This window comes from Hyalella azteca, unplaced genomic scaffold (genome assembly GCF_000764305.2).
Source record: "Hyalella azteca isolate HAZT.00-mixed unplaced genomic scaffold, Hazt_2.0.2 contig679, whole genome shotgun sequence".
In the NCBI taxonomy this organism is placed as follows: domain Eukaryota; kingdom Metazoa; phylum Arthropoda; class Malacostraca; order Amphipoda; family Hyalellidae; genus Hyalella; species Hyalella azteca.
The window spans coordinates 25,272-47,233 of record NW_025931018.1 but is presented as its reverse complement, the minus strand read 5'-3'; the positions used below and the strand labels follow the sequence as shown (position 1 = coordinate 47,233).

Genomic DNA, 21,962 nt, shown 5'->3' with positions numbered 1-21,962 from the left:
AGAATTGCGACAGCCGGGCGGTCCATCGACCTGAGGGCTTATATAGTCTCACCACCGTTTCGTCACCAAGCGTGATCAGCGATAAGGAATAAGCTAAGGTGATGTGTGATGATCAACTGATCAACATCGTATATGAAAGTAAATTGCACTTACAGAAAGAGTTCATTTAGAAATAATCATAAATGAGAATTTCTTACTCGGAATGCATTCCTACTGCAGTTTTACCTTAACTTTCAAATCAAAAACGTAGTTATACTGCTAAATGTTGGATAATCTGACTATACAATTCAACATGACCAAGCTTATCAGCCTGTTATTGACTAGTATAATTTTTCCGTCACGGGAAAATAACGTTTGGATATTTGGATTATCACAAAAACTTCATCTTAACTGAATCGCTTGCTCGCGAAAACCGCGGAAAAAATATTATTACGTGAAGGATTATTTTGAATTTTAAATAAGAAAACTTATGTGATTGATGTATGAAACCATTTTCATTTTTCATATACCCGGGAGTGTCAAAATTCATGCATTAACCTCGAAATTTTCCCAAAGTGCCACGGAAAAAACATCTATTCCAGTCGTGGGTTTGGAACTTTCCATCACACAGTTAGCCTTTGCATACAAGGAATTTAAAAGCAAAGAAAACGACAAGAAAATTCACCATATCGATACTGACAACGATATTATCGATATGGTTAATTTGTTTTCAATATCGATATGGTGAATTTGCTTGGCGTTTTCTATGCTTATAAATTCCTTGTGAACTTGCGATGTAAGCAGACTGATAATATAAGTGTCTTAGTATATGTCGCGGCACTGGTATGCGAATAAACGTGACTATACTGCCAGGTTCATGATTGACTATACCAACACAAACTATGTTACCCCGGTCGATGATATTGTCACGGCAGCGCAGATAACGGAACATGGGTGGAGTTTCAAGGTGAGAGATACAAACTGTGAAATTTCTGGGGTTCTGTAAAATAGGAAGTACTTCAAAGGTGTAAGTTATTTGAAACAAGATATTATGAGATTAGTACTTGCTTAATTAAAAAATTGATTTCAGTAAAAATTGAAATGAATGTTAATGTAAGTTATACATCAGATTAAATTATATTACAGTATAATAGATTAAATGATTTAATTCGATTCATTTTTACTTAACTGAAATTTAATTTAAATTGATGCTGTCATAGATCGGACTACGCTGACTGTTCAGCCACAAACATGACGATAGGTAAATTGAACTTTTTTTAAACTATTAATTAAAAAAATGCTAGTCCATAACTCGTCGCAAATTTCCTCGTCGGGTTACAAGTCAGAAATATTGTTGTTAAGAGTTTCCAACATATTTATGCTACCCCAACGTAATAGTGAGAAAGAAAAGCAACTGATCACTAAATTAAACTGGCGAAACCATGCCATAGGGCATAGAATAATACTGGAAAATGCCAAAAAAACTAACGATAAAAATAAAACATTATACCAATACAATACTGACTAAAATTAAAGTTGAACCCAACGAAAATTCCTGCGAAGCTTCAATTTTTTCATTGATAAAAATCAGAACTTGTCACAAACTAGGACGGCTGTCGTCAGATGAAGTTCCCAATTTGCACATCTTCCAGTAGACCGACCAGGCTCATCAGTTCCTAGGCGACGATCTAAAACATTCGGGAGCTTCCGAATCCACCTAAAATGAGATGATTATTTCGTAAATCCCTAACATTTTAGCCTAGCCTATAACTTGCTTCCCATCAATCAGCTGTTTATTTGAATGTAACATCCCATACACTTGGTGATCGCTTTAGAAAATAAAGGATGTAAAACAAGACGCATTAAAAAATTTAACACAGTTTAATGCCGGGACAGTTCACTTATACAGGGAACAGGTTAAATCGACCAACTGTTCAAAATTATTTTGGGTAATACTAGATGTACAATAGTCCAAAAAACTGGAAAATATAAAAGACTAACGAAGTAATGCGTTTACTACAATGTTGACAGTTTTGATTGCTTATATATCATGCCTTTGATATTTGTCTACTTTGTAATGCATAGACGCTGTTTGCCCTAATTAATTAATTTCCTATCACTTTTTAAAAACAAAAACATTATTCTTATAGTGGTAAAATAATATACATTAATCTTATGTAGCACCGTAAAAAGTTTATTTCCATGTGGCCTCGCAGCCATCGTTATTTCAATGGGCATTTTTAGCTGTCACTGATTTTCCAAAAGTTTCCAAAAATTTTCCAGCCAGACATTTTTGCTATGCGAATGGCTTGTTATATAAATATTCATTCCAGCTTCAGGCGTCGAGGCTTTCAGCTTTCTTATTTTTGAGACAATTAACCGAAAAAAAGTCGAACCTACAAATGCTCATCGAACGTCACTGTTGTTAATCGTTATAATTCGAAATCATTTAGCGTCGAGGTCGAGTAGCGAGGAATATCACGAATATAATCCAAATTATTAAAATGATGCTGTAAATAACGTACACTGTGCACGTCCAATCGCTGCTCCCATCCTGAGCCATCTGAAACGTAATTTGATTAAGCATATTTCGATGAAAACTAAGTTTGCTTCTCTCGTAAGCACTTCGTTCCTTATTTAACTACTGGGCGAACAGAACTAACATTGATACTTTTGAAATCTTTCGAATTGGAAATTTAAGCTTTTCATAAATATCATCAGAGTTAGCTGTTTTATTTTTAAAGATCACAAACTTCAATCAATAATCGAATGTTTAACTCGAGTTACGAGAGGAAAATATGCTATAGGCTTTTTCAAGTGCCGCATAGCAGTTGTGTGGCAAAACGAGCCATTCCAGCCGAAAGCGAGTCAAAGTGACTCATTTCTTTGACGACCATAAAATTTTATTTGACGGCAGGCAACATTTAAACATTAGCAATAATTACACACAATTGGCAATATATACTCGAGTGTGACGCAATATTGAGTTCAAAATTTAATTTAGGAAGTTATATCGATTTACTTATAAAGAGGGCACGCCTTATGAGAAACAGCATTAAACAAAATTATTCAATCAATGTACAAAAATTGTACATGCATCAGCTGGATTTTCCTGAGCGTGTTAGAATAACTTCAGAATAGCGCCTGATCTATGATGAAATTTCAGTGTACGAGAAAGAACCAATCAGAATTCTGTAAGATATCAAATTTTGAAATTAAAAACTGTTTTGACACAATGCCGAACCAAATGTTAGGCTTTCAATGGCCTACTATATAAAAATACTTATTTGGGATACAGAAAAATTTAATTCCTTAATCTCTTGCCTCAGCATTGAAATCTCTATTAAGATCTCAACAAATTAAGCCAGAAAAATGTCATCAGGTTCTCAAATGCCAAAATTGATTATTATTGAACTATCCATAACCAGGAAAGTAGTCGGAAAGTATAAATTAAGCCAGAAAGATGTCATCAGGTTCTCAAATGCCAAAATTGATTATTATTGAACTATGCATAACCATGGAAAGTAGTCGGAAAGTATGCGGCTCTGAACGATCACTTACTTTGTTCTCGTTAAAGTAGCCAGGATTTGCGGGGATCACCGCGGCTGGAGGCACAAAAATGCGGTCAACAAAAATGCCACCGACATCATCGCCACAGCGATGGCTGCCACCGACAGCACCGCCACAGCGATGGCTGCCACCGACATCATCGCCACAGACATGGCTGCCACCGTGATGGGAGCCACCGCAATCAACCCCGACCGCCATCGATACTGAGAAGAATTTGACGCTGGAAGGCAGTAGCTGGAAAATAATTCAGAATATTAAAATGAGCTAAGCCGACCAAGTCAAATCGATGAAACTGAACTTAAATGAAATTCAACTTATATGAAACTCAACTTCTATGAAACTGAAGTTAAATGTAACTCAACTTAAATGAAATTCAACTTTAATGAAACTAAACTTAAATGAAACTAAAGTAAAATTAAATTGAACCTAATTAAACCCCAAGTTAAATGAAACTCAACTTAAATGAAACTAAACTTGAAGGAACTAAATTAAAATTAAACTGAACCTAAATAAATCCAACTTAAATGAAACTCAACTTAAATGAAACTCATTAACAAGTGTAGTAATTAGTTGGACGAACGAGTGAGTTTGACGACTGATAAACTCAATTAAAATGAAACGCAACTTTAATGAAACTCAACTTAAATGAAACTGAACTTAAATGAAACTCAATTAAAATGAAACGGTATTGCGGGATTTTTTATATGTCAAGAAATGTCAAGCCACCGTATGTCACCTAACTTTAATGAAACTCAACTTTAATGAAACTCAACTTAAATGAAACTCAACTTAAATGAAACTCAACTTAAATGAAACTCACCAGAAATAGAACTTAACTTAAATGACACTAAGCTTAAATGAAACTCAACTTAAATGAAACTCTACTAAAATAGAACTCAACTTTAATGAAACTCAACTTTAATGAAACTAAACTTTAATGAAACTAAACTAAAAATGAAGCACAACATTAATGAAGTCTTTAATTAAGCTCAACTTAAATGAAACTAAACTAAAATGAAACTGAATGTAAATAAACCCCTACGTGAATGAAACTCAACTTTAATGAAACTAAACTTAAAAGAAACTTCGCAACAAGTGTAGTAATTAGTTGGACGAACGAGTGAGTTTGACGACTGATTTGATATGTTATTAAAATTTAACAACGAGCTAGTGTATAAAAATAATAAATTTAGAATAAAAGACTTTTAAAAATAACACCTACAATTATTATTTTATACTAATTTTGATGCGCAATTTTCAGAGGTGATATTAGGGGGCAATTTATCACTCATAAATCTTATGCTTTCTTAATCCAAAGTACTCTTTAAGAAAATAAATACCAAGTTAATAACCATAGAACGATTTTATGCGATTACACCAAGATATGAATTAAAAAAAATAACATATTCATTATTTAGTTATTTAAGTTGATCGTAACATTTTTTCATAATATGTACCGCTATTGTTTACTTTGGCATTGACGTTCTTAACGCGCAAAAATTTGATCCTAGTAATCAATATACTGAATAATACTAGGAAAAATTCATATAGTTCGTCCTCTTGCAAATTGTTGTTAAGCTTTTATCTGTCGATCGCCTCTCTACCAGGAATAATGAATTTTTATAATCAATTTCTAATTTAATACCTAATTTAAATAAATAATGTTGATGCATATATCTGAAATTCATCAAGCATCATCTTTCATTCTTCTACTCTTTAAAGAAAATAATTAATTAAGTTAAAAAATTGTCAGAAATACAATTATATCACTTCTTATATTTTTTATTATGTTAGACACAATGAAACTCTTACAACTTTATTTTTCAATCCCGAGTTCAGTATCTTTACTCCCGAGTTTAGTATCTTTATAAAGTGATACATTTAGTATCACTTTCGACCAATTCCACACGATGACACAACGCTATATAGAGCTCCCAGAGCACCGCCCTTACCGAGAGTTCTTTATTAAATGCAGTATAGCAAAAATACAATTATATCCCTTCTTATATTATTTATTATCTTAAACACAATAAAACTCTTACAACTTTATTTTTCAAGCCCGAGTTTAGTACATCACTTTCGACCAATTCCACACGATGACACAACGCTAAAGCTCCCAGTGCTCCGCCCTTACCGAAAGTTCTTTATTAAATGCAGTATAGCTGATGGCTTGCGTGACGCTACTGGAGCCAACACCTCATGCGAGGTATGACTGCTAGCATAGCGTACACTCAGAGGAATGAGTGACCCTTCGTCCTAATAGTGATACACCTTTTGCCTTATCGTGGGATATCGTCGCCCAGTCTGGCCCGGCAAAAAGACGCATCAGTGTAACGTCCGCTCTCAGATCGTTGTTCGTGGATAAGAAAGTACGTGTGTCTAAAATTTTGACAAAATAAAATAAAATATTCCTGTTATTTTTGCATATTTTCCCCGATATTTACAGCGGATTTCATCATATATAAGCATGAGCCTCCCACCAAGTCCAGTCCTTAACGTTAGGAAGTCCCCAACACGCATGAAAAAATTAATGAACGCCATAGCGTGACTCCGGATGTTCTGCCATTAGCAAACAAAGTAGCAATTATCAATTAAATTACACATGAGTAGTATAATATTTTTACAACGAATGTTCAGGAAAGAAATAACAGATTGATCAAGTATTTTATGAACACACTATAGTTCAAAGGCCGCCATTATTCCAGTTTCATTATACGATGGAACTGACAGCGTTCGCTCCGCAGATATTGACTAATTTGCTCTAAAATAGCTTGGGTTTATTAAAACGAACCCACGCTACAAGTGGGTTACGTCTTCTCTGCTTTCACTCACTGAATATGATCGAGCTCAAAATTTTCATCTATTATTCAGACAATATTCATTAATTATATGGTACATACGTTACTAACGTCACTGAGCTATAAATATGTTATTTTCTAACTATTTAGGCGTTATGAATGTTGCGAACATTTTCTGTAATGCATTATTGATTTTCGATTCATATTTTAATGTACCCTCATCCGCAGCTGCACTCCTGTTGTCTACGTCACCTTTCTTCAGCTGGGGTAAGATTGGCCCAAATGTAGCGTTTAGTTATTGTAGTATCAGCTTTCCAACTATTTTATATAATTAATACTAACTTATGTAATTGATTTACAACTATCTTATTGTGTAAAAAAAATTTCATCATCAAACTAGAACCATATTGTGACCTCTCAATCCATTTGCAAACTTATCACGAATTGTTTCAACTTTTGGGCCAAGTTGCCTCTAACAGGATAAACTTTGTCTCACCCTTTTAAACCATCTGAAGCCTGTATGTGTATTGACTATTGTGTGCTGTTGCTTATGTTTAAGTTGGACGATATGCAATTACCATCAGACATACTATTTTTCTGTTTTCCATTTTATTAGGGAAAACTAACATAAAAAGATAAGAAATGAAAATGGAGGAAACAAATATAACTTTTTTGCGAAAAAAATTTATTGTAAGGTATATGAATGCCATTTTACATACCTATAGTTGTGCCTCATGTTCGGGCACATGAAACTCATTGCGCTATTTAGGGGGTATATTAATCATCTAACATCCGATCAGTAGTAGGTCAGGCAATCTCGTTTTACTGACCTGCGTCAAAACTTAAGTCTCTTTTTATTGCATTCAAATTCTTCAGATGAGCTGACTTTTTACCAGGGCATTTATAACAATTATATTAAAAAACTTCAAAGTTATCAACACCAGCGTCATTAAGGGGAGCGTCTACCCTAAAATTGAAAATTTTCACTTTTTCGGTTTTTATACTCATTTTAAAGCTGACATTCTGCCCTATCCAACGGTACCACTGCCATATCTGTACGTTGATTAATGATTTCACGACATTTCATGAAAGGGGGGCGGGTGGGGGAGTTCTTTAAGTAATTAGATAGGAACTAATTAACTGCTGAGCTCTTTAAATATAGTGTCTACTTGAGTCGTGCTGCAGTTACGTGTTTAGTCTCATCTTAAAGCTGACATTCTGGCCTATCCAACGGTACCATTACCATCTCTGTACGTTGATTTGTACGTTCACGACACTTCATGAAAGGGGGGGGGGGGGGGGGAGTTCTTTCAGTAATAGATAGGAGATAATTCGCTGCCCCAGCACTACAAATACAGTGTTTTTATGAGGTCTGACTCAGTGTGCCTCCGGGCGTTGTACGGAGAGATGTGCATGTAGTCGCTCCCATCATCCTTGAGTGGAATCAAGCTCCAGAAACGTTTAGTTTGGTATCTATGCTACATTGAGCGCATATTGTTGTGCGCGCGGGACTTCGTCGCGCTCTCCTCAACATTCACACTTATTGTCACGGAAAACCTATCTCCTCCTACAGTTTTGAAGCTACAGCGATGAGACATATACCATTCGATTTGCAATTGAAATATCTAGAGATTCGTCGTAGCTTTTTTTCAATTTCGTTATAGTTTTGAAAATATTTTGAAAAAAGGGAAGGGAAAATGGGGAAAATCGAAAAATTTTCGAAAATTTTGGGAAAAATGCTCCCACATCCACAAAAATTCGAAATTCAAAAAAAGCTACGACGAATCGATAGATATGGTCCTTACGCATCGAATGATATGCGTCTCGATGTTGTAGCTTGAAAATTCTAGGAGGAGATAGATTTCTACAGTACCCCCTTTTTTGGCCGTTTTCTAAGAATTTCACGTTTTCTTTTATTTTTTTCGAAAAATTGACACGAATAAAAGCTGTCTATTTTTTGATTTGACATATGTGTACCAAGTTTCAAAGTGATCCGTCTGTAAATAGCCGAGATAATTTTTGGGGTAGACGCTCCCCTTAACTGAACTTGTATTTCTTCCTTATTCGGTAAGCTAGCTTTGGACAGCCAGGCGCCTGCTTCTTCTTATATTTCTTCTTCCAGATAAGAAGAGGTTTCGTTTTTCAAATCAGTCTCTAATATCACCTCAAGAAGTAGAAGCGTTACCATCAGTCTCTCAAATAATTTTCATTTGAAGATAAGTTGCACTTTTTTGTTTTCATTATTCGTAACTTTGTTGATATAAATATGATTTGCTTCATTCAGGGTGAAGCAGTCAGGAAATTGTGAAGTAGTAGTATTCTGTGAATAACACATGTAACAGCCTTACTGCACCAAAAATACTTGAAATAATGATAATTGTATATTACACACTTGACTGACATTCACGAGCTCTTCAATAATCAGTGTTTACGAGTAAAAGCTCGGTGTAATCCAATTTTACGACTTCCCTACTGTGAGCATTGAGTAGGGCTGGAGTGGCCGAGATATATTGAACAAAACCTAAACATCATCAACAGTCAAGTCAGTGCTGCTACCTATCCAGCTAGTGATGCTCAACAGCTCCACATCCCCACAAACTTTGACTAAAATTGGGCTAATTTTTCCTTAAAGGGACAATCTTACCTCAGCTGACGGGGCTTTCATTTTTAACTTATACCGATTCAATTTCAAGCACAGCCAAAATGTAAAAATTAATTATTTTATCTGTAGATAAATGGCTTTATTTGCCGTCACAAATTCCGAGCTATGTGATAATGCTGATTGCTGATTAAACGCTCAATAAACAATAATATTATATCATATCATTACTCTTTAACTTACAATGGCGTTTGACCCTGATGGTCAAGAAGCTTCATGCCGCGGGGTCTCTCATCGGGGTCTCATTTGAAAAACCTGTCGGCCTCCCTCCCTCCCCCCACATTTTTAATAAAAATCGATACGTGAACTTATCTGCTGTTGCATTTTCCCGTATATTATACATACGTTCACCTTTTTTAAGAGCTGAGAGAAAAAATCTAGAAAATCTCAGGTAACGTGTCTGCCTTGATTCGTTTTTGAGGCTATTTTTCTTATTAGATGAACGAAGTGAACCCAAAGAAACACAAGTAACAATTTCAGATACGTATCAACGAATGAAGATTGTGACCATAACCACTATCAATATAACTGTAACGATAATTGCAACACCAAAACATAAAATCTTCCAGCACGTCCTCCGGCTCGATCCGTTCTGGAATATGAAGAAATGGACAAGATTTAAACAAACTTGAATTTACTTTTCTCTTAACTGATTTGACTGGTTGAAGGACATGGCCCATAAATTTTTAGCTCCATCAAATTGAACTTTTCTGTTAGAATATTAAATTTTTACCGGAAGATGAGCGAAATAAGTGGACTGTTCCTTTATGGAGAAAATATATTCTGGGCGAAGTAATTTTGTTTTATTTGTTTGCCTCCAGGTACAAATAAAATAATTTCCTATCCGAATGTAAAATGAGACCTGCCGATGTTATTAGAGGTTAGTATCCGTTAAGTTCTCGAATCCAACTACCAAAATAAAACTTAGAGACAAGAGCTATTCAGTTGACTCACTTTGGCAAATTCAGTGCTTGTTTACAAGTAGTGCTGTTATGCGAGTCATACTGACACATGAGGGACTCAATTTCAGAAACATATACTCACTTGATGAACTCCTGTAATGGAAATAAGTTCGAAAAGTAAGAACTTCGTTGACTCGATCAGGTTTCGTTGTTGTTACCTAAACTCGCTTTATTGACTGAAAATAAGCCTCTGATAATGTTGACTGCCATTCGGAAATTACGAGTATTCTGAAACTAGAGAGTATCTAAACACACAATTAACACGGGTGGGAACGAATTAAGATCATAACATTAAATTGAAAGGTCAAATCAATCTGTTTTATGGATAATAGATTTACTTTCCTATGAAGTAGAGCTAAAATAAAAATGCTTAAGGGACTGTGCATTGCATGACTTCCTTTTATGTTATTCCGGATGTATTTCATAATTTTCAACCTAATTTTGAAACAGCATCGAGAATTTACGTCAGACCAAATTTTAAGCTTGTGATGGCCTATACATGGGTCCACGCTCAATTATTTTGAGGAAGATTCAGGAAAGAATTTCACACTTAACAGTCTACCGCCTTATATGCCACTCTCCGGCAACATGACTTTTAATTTCAAATTATACGTAAACTATTGACAGCTGAAACTTGAGGATGGTTGTCCGCTACTGAGAACATTTTAAAGTTATTGTACACAGCAGCAACCATCCATGCAAGTCATTTGTGCTCACTAGCAACATATCCTTTTAGGGAAGTATTATTTTAGGGAAGTATAAGTAGTATTAAAAGGATTATTTTAGGGAAGTAACATATCCTTTTAGGGAAGACAATATTGCTCCGGTTTGTAATCTTCAAATGGTTATGGACGAAAGCAATGGTAAGCTACAGTACTGTTACTTTTTATATGCTTATCTTCTGTATTATGGTCATATTTGACATCTTTGGTTTCATCTTAAAGTTTATAATGAATTTGTTTTATACGGTTTATTATTGTATGTCACTGTGACGGAACACCAGGCAGTCCACTGCACCTATTGGCTATTGTCTGTCGATGAGGGTGAATAACCGTAATGAGATTTTATTGTACGACATTTATGATAAACAATATGATATATGCCCACATTTTCGGATAAATTGATCTTTTTTAAATGATAAGATGTATAAAGTTTTAATTATTATTCCATGAAATACTTGTCGTGTGGTATAGAGTCGATATATAATTCGGATATATTCCCAGATACAACATTCAAATTCAACGCTCTATTTCCAAATATTTTCAACCATGCTCATTCTATTGACGGAAAATAAAGGTGAGCCTTCAAACTACAATGAAAATACAGGAGTCTGCCATGGACAGACGCGTCGGGCAATTTTACTGCCGGACTCGCGGCCGGTCTCCCCAAATTCAGTGAACAAGGAATATCTCGCAAAATAATGAACGTAGCTCAATGAAACTTGGTACACACATTCATTAGGACTTAACGGTGATGTTTAGCTCGTGACGATTTTTAGATTTTGCCTTCGTTCGCGAGTTATACGGATTTACAGAGAAACGACCGGCATTTCTCAGGCCGATTTTCAAATTTGCTTTGTTTACGTAAAGTAAAGCCGAATAACTCGCAAACGAAGGCAAAAGTGAACAATTTTCACAAGCTAAACATCACCGTTGGGAGATTAGCTATTCATATATAAAGTTTCATTCAAATCTATTCAGTATTTTAGAAGAAATGTCTTACATGTACATTCCGAATTTCGGCACGCACCGCCATATAACTCACGAATGAAGGTGAAATTAAAATAAATTTCACGAGCTAAACATCACCGTAATGTCCTAATAAATACGTGTACCAGGTTTCATAGCGCTACGTTCATTACTGCGGGAGATATTTCTTGTTCACAGAATTTGGGCAGACCGGCCGCGAGTCTGGCCGTAGTATTGTCCGAGACGTCAAGGACAGTGATGTTCAGAGAGAATAACACACTGTTAGAAAAAACGGTGAAAAAACGGTCCCACTGGCGTTCTAGTGCACCGGTCGCCCCGTGAAAATAAACTGTTTCGCCGTTTTTATCAGATGTTTTACGGATTTATAGTGTTGAATTAGAATAAAAACGGAGACATGGTGTTTCTTTCCACGTGCCGACCGGCCACTGAAACGCCGGTAATACCGTTAACGGTCATTTTTCTAACAGTGCATAAATAAAAGTGACAGGAAAATTTCTAGTCGGTGAATGCAGTACATTTATTTTGTTACCTTATTGTTTATTTGTCCTCACTTTATAATAATCCTGATCATAACAGAATATACCATGTAATATTTTAGCTGTGTGCCTGATGTTCCTTATGAGTGACACGTATATACGGTATATTATTGACTTATGATGACGAATGTTCCCCCTGAGGGACACGTTATCTATTTTTTAAAGATGCAATGAAATTCGGAAACTGTGTGGAGATGGTGCTATTGCATCGCAAATGACACGAAAACAATGATATAGAAATTATTTTTTCACGACTTCGTACTTCAGGCGGAAGAGGGTTATACCAATAATTTAATATATAGTTTTATTAATAAATTTTTGCACGAACGAATGATTTAAGCCAAGTAAAGTAGATAATTAGGAAGTTTGAACACCTAGACATAAATTGTAATTTACATTTAAATATCTGAGTTTACTAGCATATTGCAAACAACAGGTCCTATACTTTCAAAAAAAGTTAAGAGATCGTAAGTTCATCAGCCAATCATTGACGGCCTTTCAAGCCAAATACACCAATCATAGACAAGAAAATAGAGCGTAAGTACTTACGTTCACTTAGCGAGTTTTGAAAGTATGGCCCCAGGAAAGGGCGCGGCTTAGAGCTAAAACTTACTTCGTTTCCAAATTCGCATCCACAGCCGTCATCGCAATTACCGTCACCGTAATCACCGCCACCAGCACCATAGTCACCTCCACCCATATCGCCGCCACCGCAATCGTCGCCACCGCAATCGTTTCCACCGCAGTCACTCATCGAAGACGTTCAGAATTCGAAGCGTAGAATAATATCTGGAATATTAATGGGAATATAATCACAAACAAGAGTTAGAGGAACCATCCGAACGCCCAAACATCAGAGAGGTCGAAAGAAAGCTCAATTTCAGAAAGCTTCTCTTGTTCTGAAATACGTTTTCCATCAATCAGCTTCTATACTATTTTAGATCTTATTATTTATTATATTGATAATTCAGAGCATTAGCATGCTTGAGATATGAACTATATATGGCAATCATTTCCTCACTCTATTCTTGAATCACATTAATTTTTTCGTCAACAGAATAAAATTTCGAAATTTTCAACTTCTTGCGCCATGTGTGAAGCGGTCAGAGGCGAAAACCAGTGATGATTCATCAATGAATCATTCATTGCGCGATGGACGAAATTTCGTTGATTCTATTACGTCCGCTGTCGGAAATAAATTGAATTTCATCATTCAAAACTATAGAGTGAAGTACTAATTCAGATTTTTATTGGGTTCAATATCTATGAAGGATACTTTTCTTGCGCAGAAGTTCACCACAAACAAGATACAATGAAAGGTATTTAAGAACAACACCATTCTTCACTCGAAATCTCTACTTAGCACATGCGCGGGTTGGACTCTGTGCTCCTTAATTCATGTGCAACACCGGATTTAAGTTTTCTCGGTCGCAAAAAATTAAATTACTGTACCAAATACCTTACACAGAAAGTATCAATTATTATGTTGCATAATTTTTTGCATCAGCACTGTTGAATCTCAGAAAAGCTGGTTCCTAAATTAAATCTACACACAATAAATATCTCCTATATTTTACTTATAGGCTTCAGTTGTACGCTTCAATTGCAGTGGTGAATATGGTGGGATTATGAAGATAACTGACTTGGGTCTTGCATTATCAAATGAAACAGTAAAAGGGGTTCTCGCAATAAAATATATCATTAGATCTTTGCTAAAACTACGTTCTAAATACAGAACCTTTGCGTGCGTTGTTCACGTTTGACATGTTATAGGCAACTAAAGTCTTGAGTCCTTCATGCATGCATCCGGAAGATCGATAGCCTTATCTCCCAAGTCAAGACCTCATAACCATGCTACAGCTTCTCATGTTATCACAGAGCTGGGAGTGCATATACCACGTACAAGAGATATGTATTATTAATTTACAACATTGCCATACTGGAACGAGTAGCTTAATTGATTTGCTACTTGCATAGGAATTACTAAAATTTGCGCAACTAATCAGTATTATGAGCTCTATTTGTGGAATAGATTGTAGCAGGGAACCACTATAAACATGTACTGCATGGTCGCAATCGGAAGTCTACTGTACATTGCGTTAGCGAGAAAATCTGAGGTGGTCATGGTGCAAGTTATGAAGTCGTAGGCATGAACAAAATACGCTGAAACCAAAGGTTACTGTGAGGCCTCAGTAATCAACATTTATTGCAAGAAAGAATAATTATTTTCAATAATCACATTTGCTAATCATCCTATTTAATCACACTGAAGTTCCACACCCAACAGCAATAATATTGTCTTATAATGAAACTGTTATTGTCGTTTAAGTGTTCAATTTAACTTACAGGGGTTATACTCTGACGTCCCCAGAGTGGTTCAGACGCTAGCCACGAAATAATACAATGAGAAATAGGTATATATACGGATTGCTGTCACACAAAATTTACAAGTAAATATTCCACTCTTCCACTAATCGCGATGATTTCATATGATGAACTGGGGCCGTTATGAGTGATGGGTGTTCAACGAAACCTGCACCGCGGCCAAATAAGTCTATTAAGCTCTCTTAATATTCAAGAGGTGCAATCGTACATAGAGTTGATTCAATTCTAAATTCAGCACAATGGATTCATGTAGAAATAATTCACGTCATCGAAGGACACTTCAGCACCGTCTGTCTTTACATGAGTTGCATTTTTGGTTCGTAGTAAGGCAATCCTTTTGATTGATCATTTCAGCAACACATCGTTATAATTGATCTTAGGCCTTTACGGATGATCTAGTCATTCACGAAAGAAGTCTCAAAGGAACTGGTAGACATTCACGTAGATTACTGTTACCTCATTCGTCTCTTGTCCGGTGCTATCTGTCTTCTCCCGCCCGTATCTCTACCCCTTCGAAAAACTACAAACGACGTGAGAACCATCGCACACCGGTGCAGAACCCCACAAAACGCAGAGTTCACCTTCTACAAAATATGAGCATGATAATCTTAAATTAAACAATGTGCTACAAATGAAAATAATCTGAAGAATTGAGTATTAAAAAAAATTCTGATAATTTTTTGCTATACTAATTTGCGATGAATAATTATTCTTTATAATTGGAGTCTATACCACTACAAGATAGATATTAATAACGAAACACTCGTTGACATGTAAACTAATGTGTCGAATCAGTAATGAAATACAAACCTATCTGCAGCCACACAATTTTCTCTCTGTGCTAAGCGAAAACTTCCTGTTAATATCATTTAATTCCAGTTAACATCTTAATGTAAGACCTGAGAAGCCAATATAAGGCCCCCTGCTTCGTACGCCGTGAAATCCCCACAGCAGCTTTATTGATTTTCGCTTTGGACCATGTATGGGAGTTTAAAAAAATTTCAACGTTGCAAGCAGTGTAACTAAGGGAAAAATGTGAATACTTATACTTCATAAAATGTGAATCCGCATACTTCACTTAGTAACAATATCGCGTAAGTTTCTCTCCCATCAGGCACCTGCCATTGGGTTGATTTTCGGTTTCAATTTAACGAGTATCCCTGGAATTGATTTCCAAATACATTTCAGCGCTGAAGCTGCGCCGTGAGTAATACATCTCTCCGATGGATATAATGTGAATATTTACCTCCGAATATGTTTCGACGATGCAAAAAATCCTCAATATGACCCAAGCTTTGAACACAAGAGCACTGATTTCCGGAAACTTGGTTTTGCTCGAGATCTGATCGGTTTGCTGATATAATTACGAAGCAGCAATAATTTTTCTAATAACTTCAACAGAATAATAGTCTGGTGAAAGAATGAACCGAGTGAAAATAAGTATAAGTACAACTTTTGCAATGAAGTCCGTTTACCAGTGCACCCTAAGTAGTTATCTTTAACTTCAATTCTGCACAATAGTCGCGTAATTATACCAATTGTTGATAAGTTGTAACCACTATTATCAATAAATTGAATTTCCTTATTATTCATAGTACCCTTATCTCGAGTTTTGGACGTAGCAGTCCAAGGCCGCGGTGGGGCGTCGCCTCTTTAAAATATGGAACACTTCACGATTTTGCGTGTCATCCTTGTACAAGGCAATGCATAATCGTCTCTGTATCGTTCCAAACTTGGGATATGTACCGCCGAAGAGGGTACAGGCAACTTCTTTTTCATGGCAATAGTTCATGGAAACTTCTATTTTGAGCCCAAATTTATTCTATTATAATCGTCAATCACTACTACTTCAACGTAACTCTAATATAATTCAATCAACTGGAAGAGCATCAAAATCACGAGCGTTCTTTCCCGAAGTACTACGTACCGTCCTAAATCATGAAATTATTTTTCCGCAATTTACTGTATGTAATTTCCAGCCTTCACCCCAATTTTAGGCTGATTTACGGCCGAAGTAGTCGGATCTGACTTATGATTTATTCTGGTTACTTTTCAGCCTACAACAAAACGTTTGATTATTTCTAAATATACACTGCCGTTTGACAGTGATAGAAAAGAAATATCAATTTACAAGCTTTGTCATCAAGGCGTCAACTCAGTATAACCAGTCGGGTGTTACCTAATTATATATTGAGCAATTATAGCGATTGGTAGCATGAGCGGCCATGCGTTTTATTCTGTATAAATGCTTTTTGGTGTATTTCTGTCGACTCGATTTATAAACCATCTAAAATAATGCCATTAGTCTTTGACTTATTCACCGTATAGTTCGTTCAAATGGTTAAGGGCACGACTGTGGCCAAACAAAAAGAAGCTCACCTCAAATTTCGTCTCGTTGATCATTATTTTAATAAGTTAGGTCAACAATATATCAATTTTACCAACAACATTTATTACCACGAGGAATCCTGCACAGAATTTTGTTATTTTGAATATTATATTCTATTTGAGTGTTTTGATTTAACTCGCGTAAACATTGCCATGTAAAAAATGTTTTAAAACTTGTATAGGTTTTGAGCAAAGGCTAAAAAAATTAATTCCCATAAAGCTACTATTTTTTGGATGTCGCATACTATATATACAATTTGAGACCACCTTATATAGAGAGGATCTAGAGCATGACGCAATAAATATGTACAATTCTACATGTACATGTTTTCTATCTACATGTACATTTTTCATGTACATTTCTACATGAAACGAGTTAATTCAACCTATTGCTCAAAATCATTAGGCTTAATACTAGAGCTACAACATTCTGAATATATTGTAGATATTCTGTATTGTAGATATTCTGATGGACTGTTATAATTTAACGCCTGAGGGCCAAAAAATTGACATTCTGAGGTTTCACAATAATTTTATTCCGCTCGGGGAATGAGCAAGCCATGTTCTCGCATACTCTCATGCTACCGCTCATTGGTAGAAGCGAGAAACCCAAAATATTTTTGAGGGATGTACATAGGCATTTTTATAATATACTATTATTACTATAGCAGCCCAGCTTGCTGCTGCCCGGTTTATGACTTCTATATGAGCTGCGCTGACAATCTAATCCAGATTTAAGATGTGATGATCCAATTGAGATTCCCTGAACCTCAAATCACGTTCTTAATTTTTAAACTAAAGTACTAAATGACACGTGAGATGACAAAGCCGATCCAAATGATACAAATCACGAAGAAGATGCCGTAAGCAATGAACATAAACTCTTTGCAGCACATCGAATTGCTGCTTCCGGCGTTAGAGTTCTGAAATGTGATTAAAGGAATGATATTTTAATCATAGCTTGGTCTTACTTCTCTTGTAAGCTATTCATTTCGTTGAAGAACTACTTAGCCAATAGAACATTCATATATATACTTACAGTATCTTTCAAATAGAAAATTTAATCTTTTCAACAATATGATCAGTAATAGATATTTAAATTTTTGATTATACAATACTCCAATCAATAATTTAATCTTTAATATCTCTCATGAAATCGAAGCACACCAAAGGCTTGTATAGAAGTGCCTTCTTTGTTCTTTAGAACGAATCTTGGCTTGTCGAAGTAATTTAAAACTGATTCCTTTATTTCACGGATATAACGTACTCCCTCATGGCCGGGTTAGCTGACATTGAAAAATAATGTCCAAATACATAGTTAATATTTACTGATGTGTGACGCAGAGTTTAAAATCATATTTAAAAAGCTAAATTGATCGGCTCAGAAAGAGGGAAGACCGTATGAGAAATATTCTGAAATAAACTTAAGCTATGACTGTGTAATGTATAATGCATTATACATCAGCTATAATTTCTTCCTAAGCAGGCTGAATAAAGTTGACAGTAATGTCTGGTCAATTATATATATTGACAATGTTTTCCATACTGTATATCAAATTCAGTAATTTTAAATAATTTTGCCGCTATGCCGGACCAAATGTTAGGATCTAAATTTCCTCCTTGACGACGAGCGAGTACTTTTTATGGTTACAGAAAAAATTTCAATTCCTTGGATTCATGATATAGTCATTTATAATTATATAACATGAAAAAAATTTGGTTGAGTAGGATATAGTCAAGGCAATTTTTGAAACTCAAATGTAAAGAGAAACACTCATTGGTTAGACTATATACAGTAATTGAAGAGGATCATGTAAATAACCGAAAAGACAGCGGCTCTAAACTGTCACTCACGTCGCTCATGCCAAAGTGGCCAGGATCTGGGGGAACCATTAAAATGCCAGGGTCGGCAACATAAATGTGATTAAAGGGGGTATATTTTAATCATAACGTGATCTTATTTCTCTTGTAAGCAATTAATTTCAAAATTAGCCAATAGAACATTCACACTTACAGTATCTTTCAATTAGAAAATTTAATCTTTTCAACAATATGATCAGTATAAGGTCTTTAACTTTTTGATTTTACAATACTCCAATCAATAATTGAATCTTTAATACGTCTCATGAAATCGAAGTATACCAAAGGCTCATCAGCACTCATTGAGAAACACTCATTGGATAGACTATATACTTGATGAGGATTATGAATATGACCGAAAAGACAGCGGCTCTAAACTGTCACTCACGTCGCTCATGCCAAAGTGGCCAGGATCTGGGGGAACCATTAAAATGCCAGGGTCGGCAACAATGCCACCGACATCACCGCCACCGCAATGGCTGCCACCAACATCACCGCCACCGCAATGGCTGCCACCAACATCACCGCCACCGCAATGGCTGCCGCCGAAATCGCAGCCAATAAGCGCCATCGACGCCGTGAAGAGTTCGATGCAAGTAAATATCTAAAAAAAAATGCAAGATTTCAAATGAGAACAACCTGCAAAATCAAATCTCTGAAGCGCTACAATGGAAAAGTTTAATAATTAGTTGGATGATAGAGTATCTCTGACGGCTGACTTCATTTATCGTAATTTAAATTTGAGTGCAAGCTATCCTTTTAATAAGTAATTCGATCTCATGGGCTTAAATATGAATGCTTAATGATTTAAATGATATGACATGCATTTGAATGTAAATGATATGACATGCATTTGAAAGAAGTTACTCATCATTTGGAGTTGCAATTGAACTTATGCAATGGCAAATTACTATGATGTAATTTTTGAATGACATACCCAAAATATAAATTACAAATATAAAATCTCGATTATTTAGTTCTTTGGCGTAACGGCAAATTTTTCATAATATTGACCACTCGTTTCTAATGTCGTATTGATGATGTTAATACAAAAAATTTGATTTTGGTCGTCAATATAATGAACGTTAACAGAAAAAATGATAGATTGTTTCATGAAGCAAAGCGTCGTACATCTTCTATTTTGTTCAATATTGAATTCCTTCCATCAAACGATTCAATACTGTTGATGCATGAACCTGAAGAATCTTCAATCAATTGATACGCCTCGGAGATGTACAGCCTCGAACCTATTCTAGTATCCATGGAGTAGAAGCTTAACTTTGGAAGCCTCGCCCGAGTACGGCTGGGATTTGGATGTGAGCGTTGGGCACGTGCTGGATTTGGTGTCGTCAGCACTACGATGACCTCTTCCGGCACTTCTGGTTACCACGTTGGCTACGACTACGTTTTTTGGCCCCGGCAACATCTGCGCGGGTGTGTACCAGCCGCTGGACCAGCTACGCACCGACGTTCACCGAGGGATTTTTTAGTACCTCAGGTACGTCACCCCACCTTCGTAGGCACGGAGTGGGTGGTAGTGAGGTGCTAAATCCTGTTCCCTTTCACTTATGACCCGAACAAAGAATAAGCCCGTAATTATCAATTTTGAAACTTTTCCTTAAAACATTTGTTGAATTATTAACTTTATAGCAATAAAAACCTTATAACTTATACGAACGTGTGGTAAACCCTTTTAATGACTCGGATTATCTTTTTGCTACGATGCGCAGCCCTCTTTCACCTTTCCTTAAAAAGGACCTTTTTCGCATTGAGCCCTTTTAACGTCCGAGCATTTTTTTCATGATCACTGTAATCACCGTTTCGTTTTTGATTGTCCAGGATTTACGGGTTGGGCAGACGCGGAAGCAAGGCGCAACTCCATTGCCTCTTCACACCCAGTGAAGTGGAGTCGCTACCGCAAATTTTGGAGGCAGTACCGAACAAGTTTAGGGATGATGGCATTAATGCCATTTAGTCATTTTCATTAAAGAAAATACTATTTGAAACTTGCTTGTAATCGTGTTTTGTATGACCTCAATTCCTATTGATTAGTTTCCTTGCTTCCCAAAGTTTTGTCCACCTAATATTCAAAGCAAGTTGATGTCACGGCGTGGTTAATCCGCGGCTGATTGGTGATCATCCGGAAATATGCTAGGCGTTCCTTTCAAGGCTGATTGGTGCACAAATTTAGTGATGCACGGCTGCGTACCCGAAGAAATAAGTTCATGGCCTGTTGCCGATTCTTGCCTTTTTCGTGAATTGATTCACAAGGGATCCAGCCTTTGGAACCCGATCTTTCCGGGAGCGCAGCCGTGCACCACAAATTTTGTACACCAATAAGCCCTGAATCGAACGCCTTGGATGTCTCCGGACATCCACCAATCAGCCGTAAATGGAACCTGCTATCCGTAACCGATCCTTGACATCCTTCTGCTTTGAATATTTTGAGCTCTACATCCCCAGACACGAGGTCGAATAGCCTAGAGTCGAATGGCCGTTCACCACTGAACGTTGCGTCGAAGCATCACTTCATACTCTGGCCAACGCTCGAATTGGAACTTGCGCGCAACAGCCTGCGACCACTTGGCTTTGCCCACCTCCGGCCTCGCATAAAACCTGCCGTGCACAACCAGGCCGTCTTTCGAAAGAGCCGTGCGACTGGCTGGCTTAATCCGCGTGGCCAGTGCTGCCAGCGCTAGGTTTAAAAACCTAGATTTAGGTTTTTAAGCTTTGGCGCTAGGTTAAAAAATCTAGATTTGGGGTTTTAAGCTTGCAACTATGTTTCTAGCTTTCTCATTCACAAACTTATGCATATCTAAGTTTTTTGAGAATGATGTACTCAAAGCAAAAACCAATCAATAATTATTGTCAAGAAATTAGTCGTGGCACGAAACGTGTGCATTGTTTTCTTCAATATGTCAAGAAGAAAGACAATTCGCTCAACTTGGAATTTCAATTTGAAGTACAAATCAAACACAGATTTTCATTTGAGGATAGAAGCATTATCACTCAACTTAGAATTATAAACCCACAAGCTTTGTCAGCCAATTATGCACCTTTTTCCATCGCAACATTAGCGGCACAGTTCAAAAACCTGGGCCTATACTTTCAAAAAA

At 36.3% G+C, this 21,962-nt stretch overlaps 1 protein-coding gene, 2 long non-coding RNA genes and 1 other non-coding gene across 4 annotated transcripts; 1 reads left to right on the top strand and 3 right to left on the bottom strand.

Annotated features, from left to right (window-relative positions):
* Positions 1 to 2,409: 2,409 nt before the first annotated feature.
* LOC125177938 lies at positions 2,410 to 3,805 on the bottom strand. Its single transcript, XM_047880676.1, has 2 exons — positions 3,541 to 3,805; positions 2,410 to 2,542 (listed from the first exon to the last, which is right to left on the bottom strand). The coding sequence occupies exons 1-2, from the start codon at positions 3,745 to 3,747 to the stop codon at positions 2,429 to 2,431; spliced, it is 321 nt and encodes a 106-aa protein (XP_047736632.1). The 5' UTR covers positions 3,748 to 3,805; the 3' UTR covers positions 2,410 to 2,428.
* Positions 3,806 to 8,354: 4,549 nt separating this feature from the next.
* On the bottom strand, positions 8,355 to 13,984 carry LOC108677878. Its single transcript, XR_001931287.2, has 3 exons — positions 13,952 to 13,984; positions 12,827 to 13,002; positions 8,355 to 9,598 (listed from the first exon to the last, which is right to left on the bottom strand). It is a non-coding gene; the product is annotated as an uncharacterized LOC108677878 (long non-coding RNA).
* A 2,268-nt stretch (positions 13,985 to 16,252) lies between these two features.
* LOC125177960 lies at positions 16,253 to 16,359 on the bottom strand. Its single transcript, XR_007156731.1, has one exon. It is a non-coding gene; the product is annotated as a U6 spliceosomal RNA (small nuclear RNA).
* Positions 16,360 to 20,066: 3,707 nt separating this feature from the next.
* LOC125177953 lies at positions 20,067 to 20,776 on the top strand. The gene is made up of 2 exons (XR_007156729.1): positions 20,067 to 20,344; positions 20,686 to 20,776. It is a non-coding gene; the product is annotated as an uncharacterized LOC125177953 (long non-coding RNA).
* The last annotated feature ends 1,186 nt before the right edge of the window (positions 20,777 to 21,962 follow it).

What these genes read in the sequence shown, in the direction of transcription:
- LOC125177938 (XM_047880676.1), bottom strand. Translation starts at nt 3,747, where the DNA reads ATGGCGGTCGGGGTTGATTGCGGTGGCTCCCATCACGGTGGCAGCCAT. An exon ending in GCTACTTTAACGAGAACAAA is followed by an intron (nt 2,543 to 3,540) that starts GTAAGTGATCGT and finishes ATTACGTTTCAG; the next exon opens with ATGGCTCAGGATGGGAGCAG.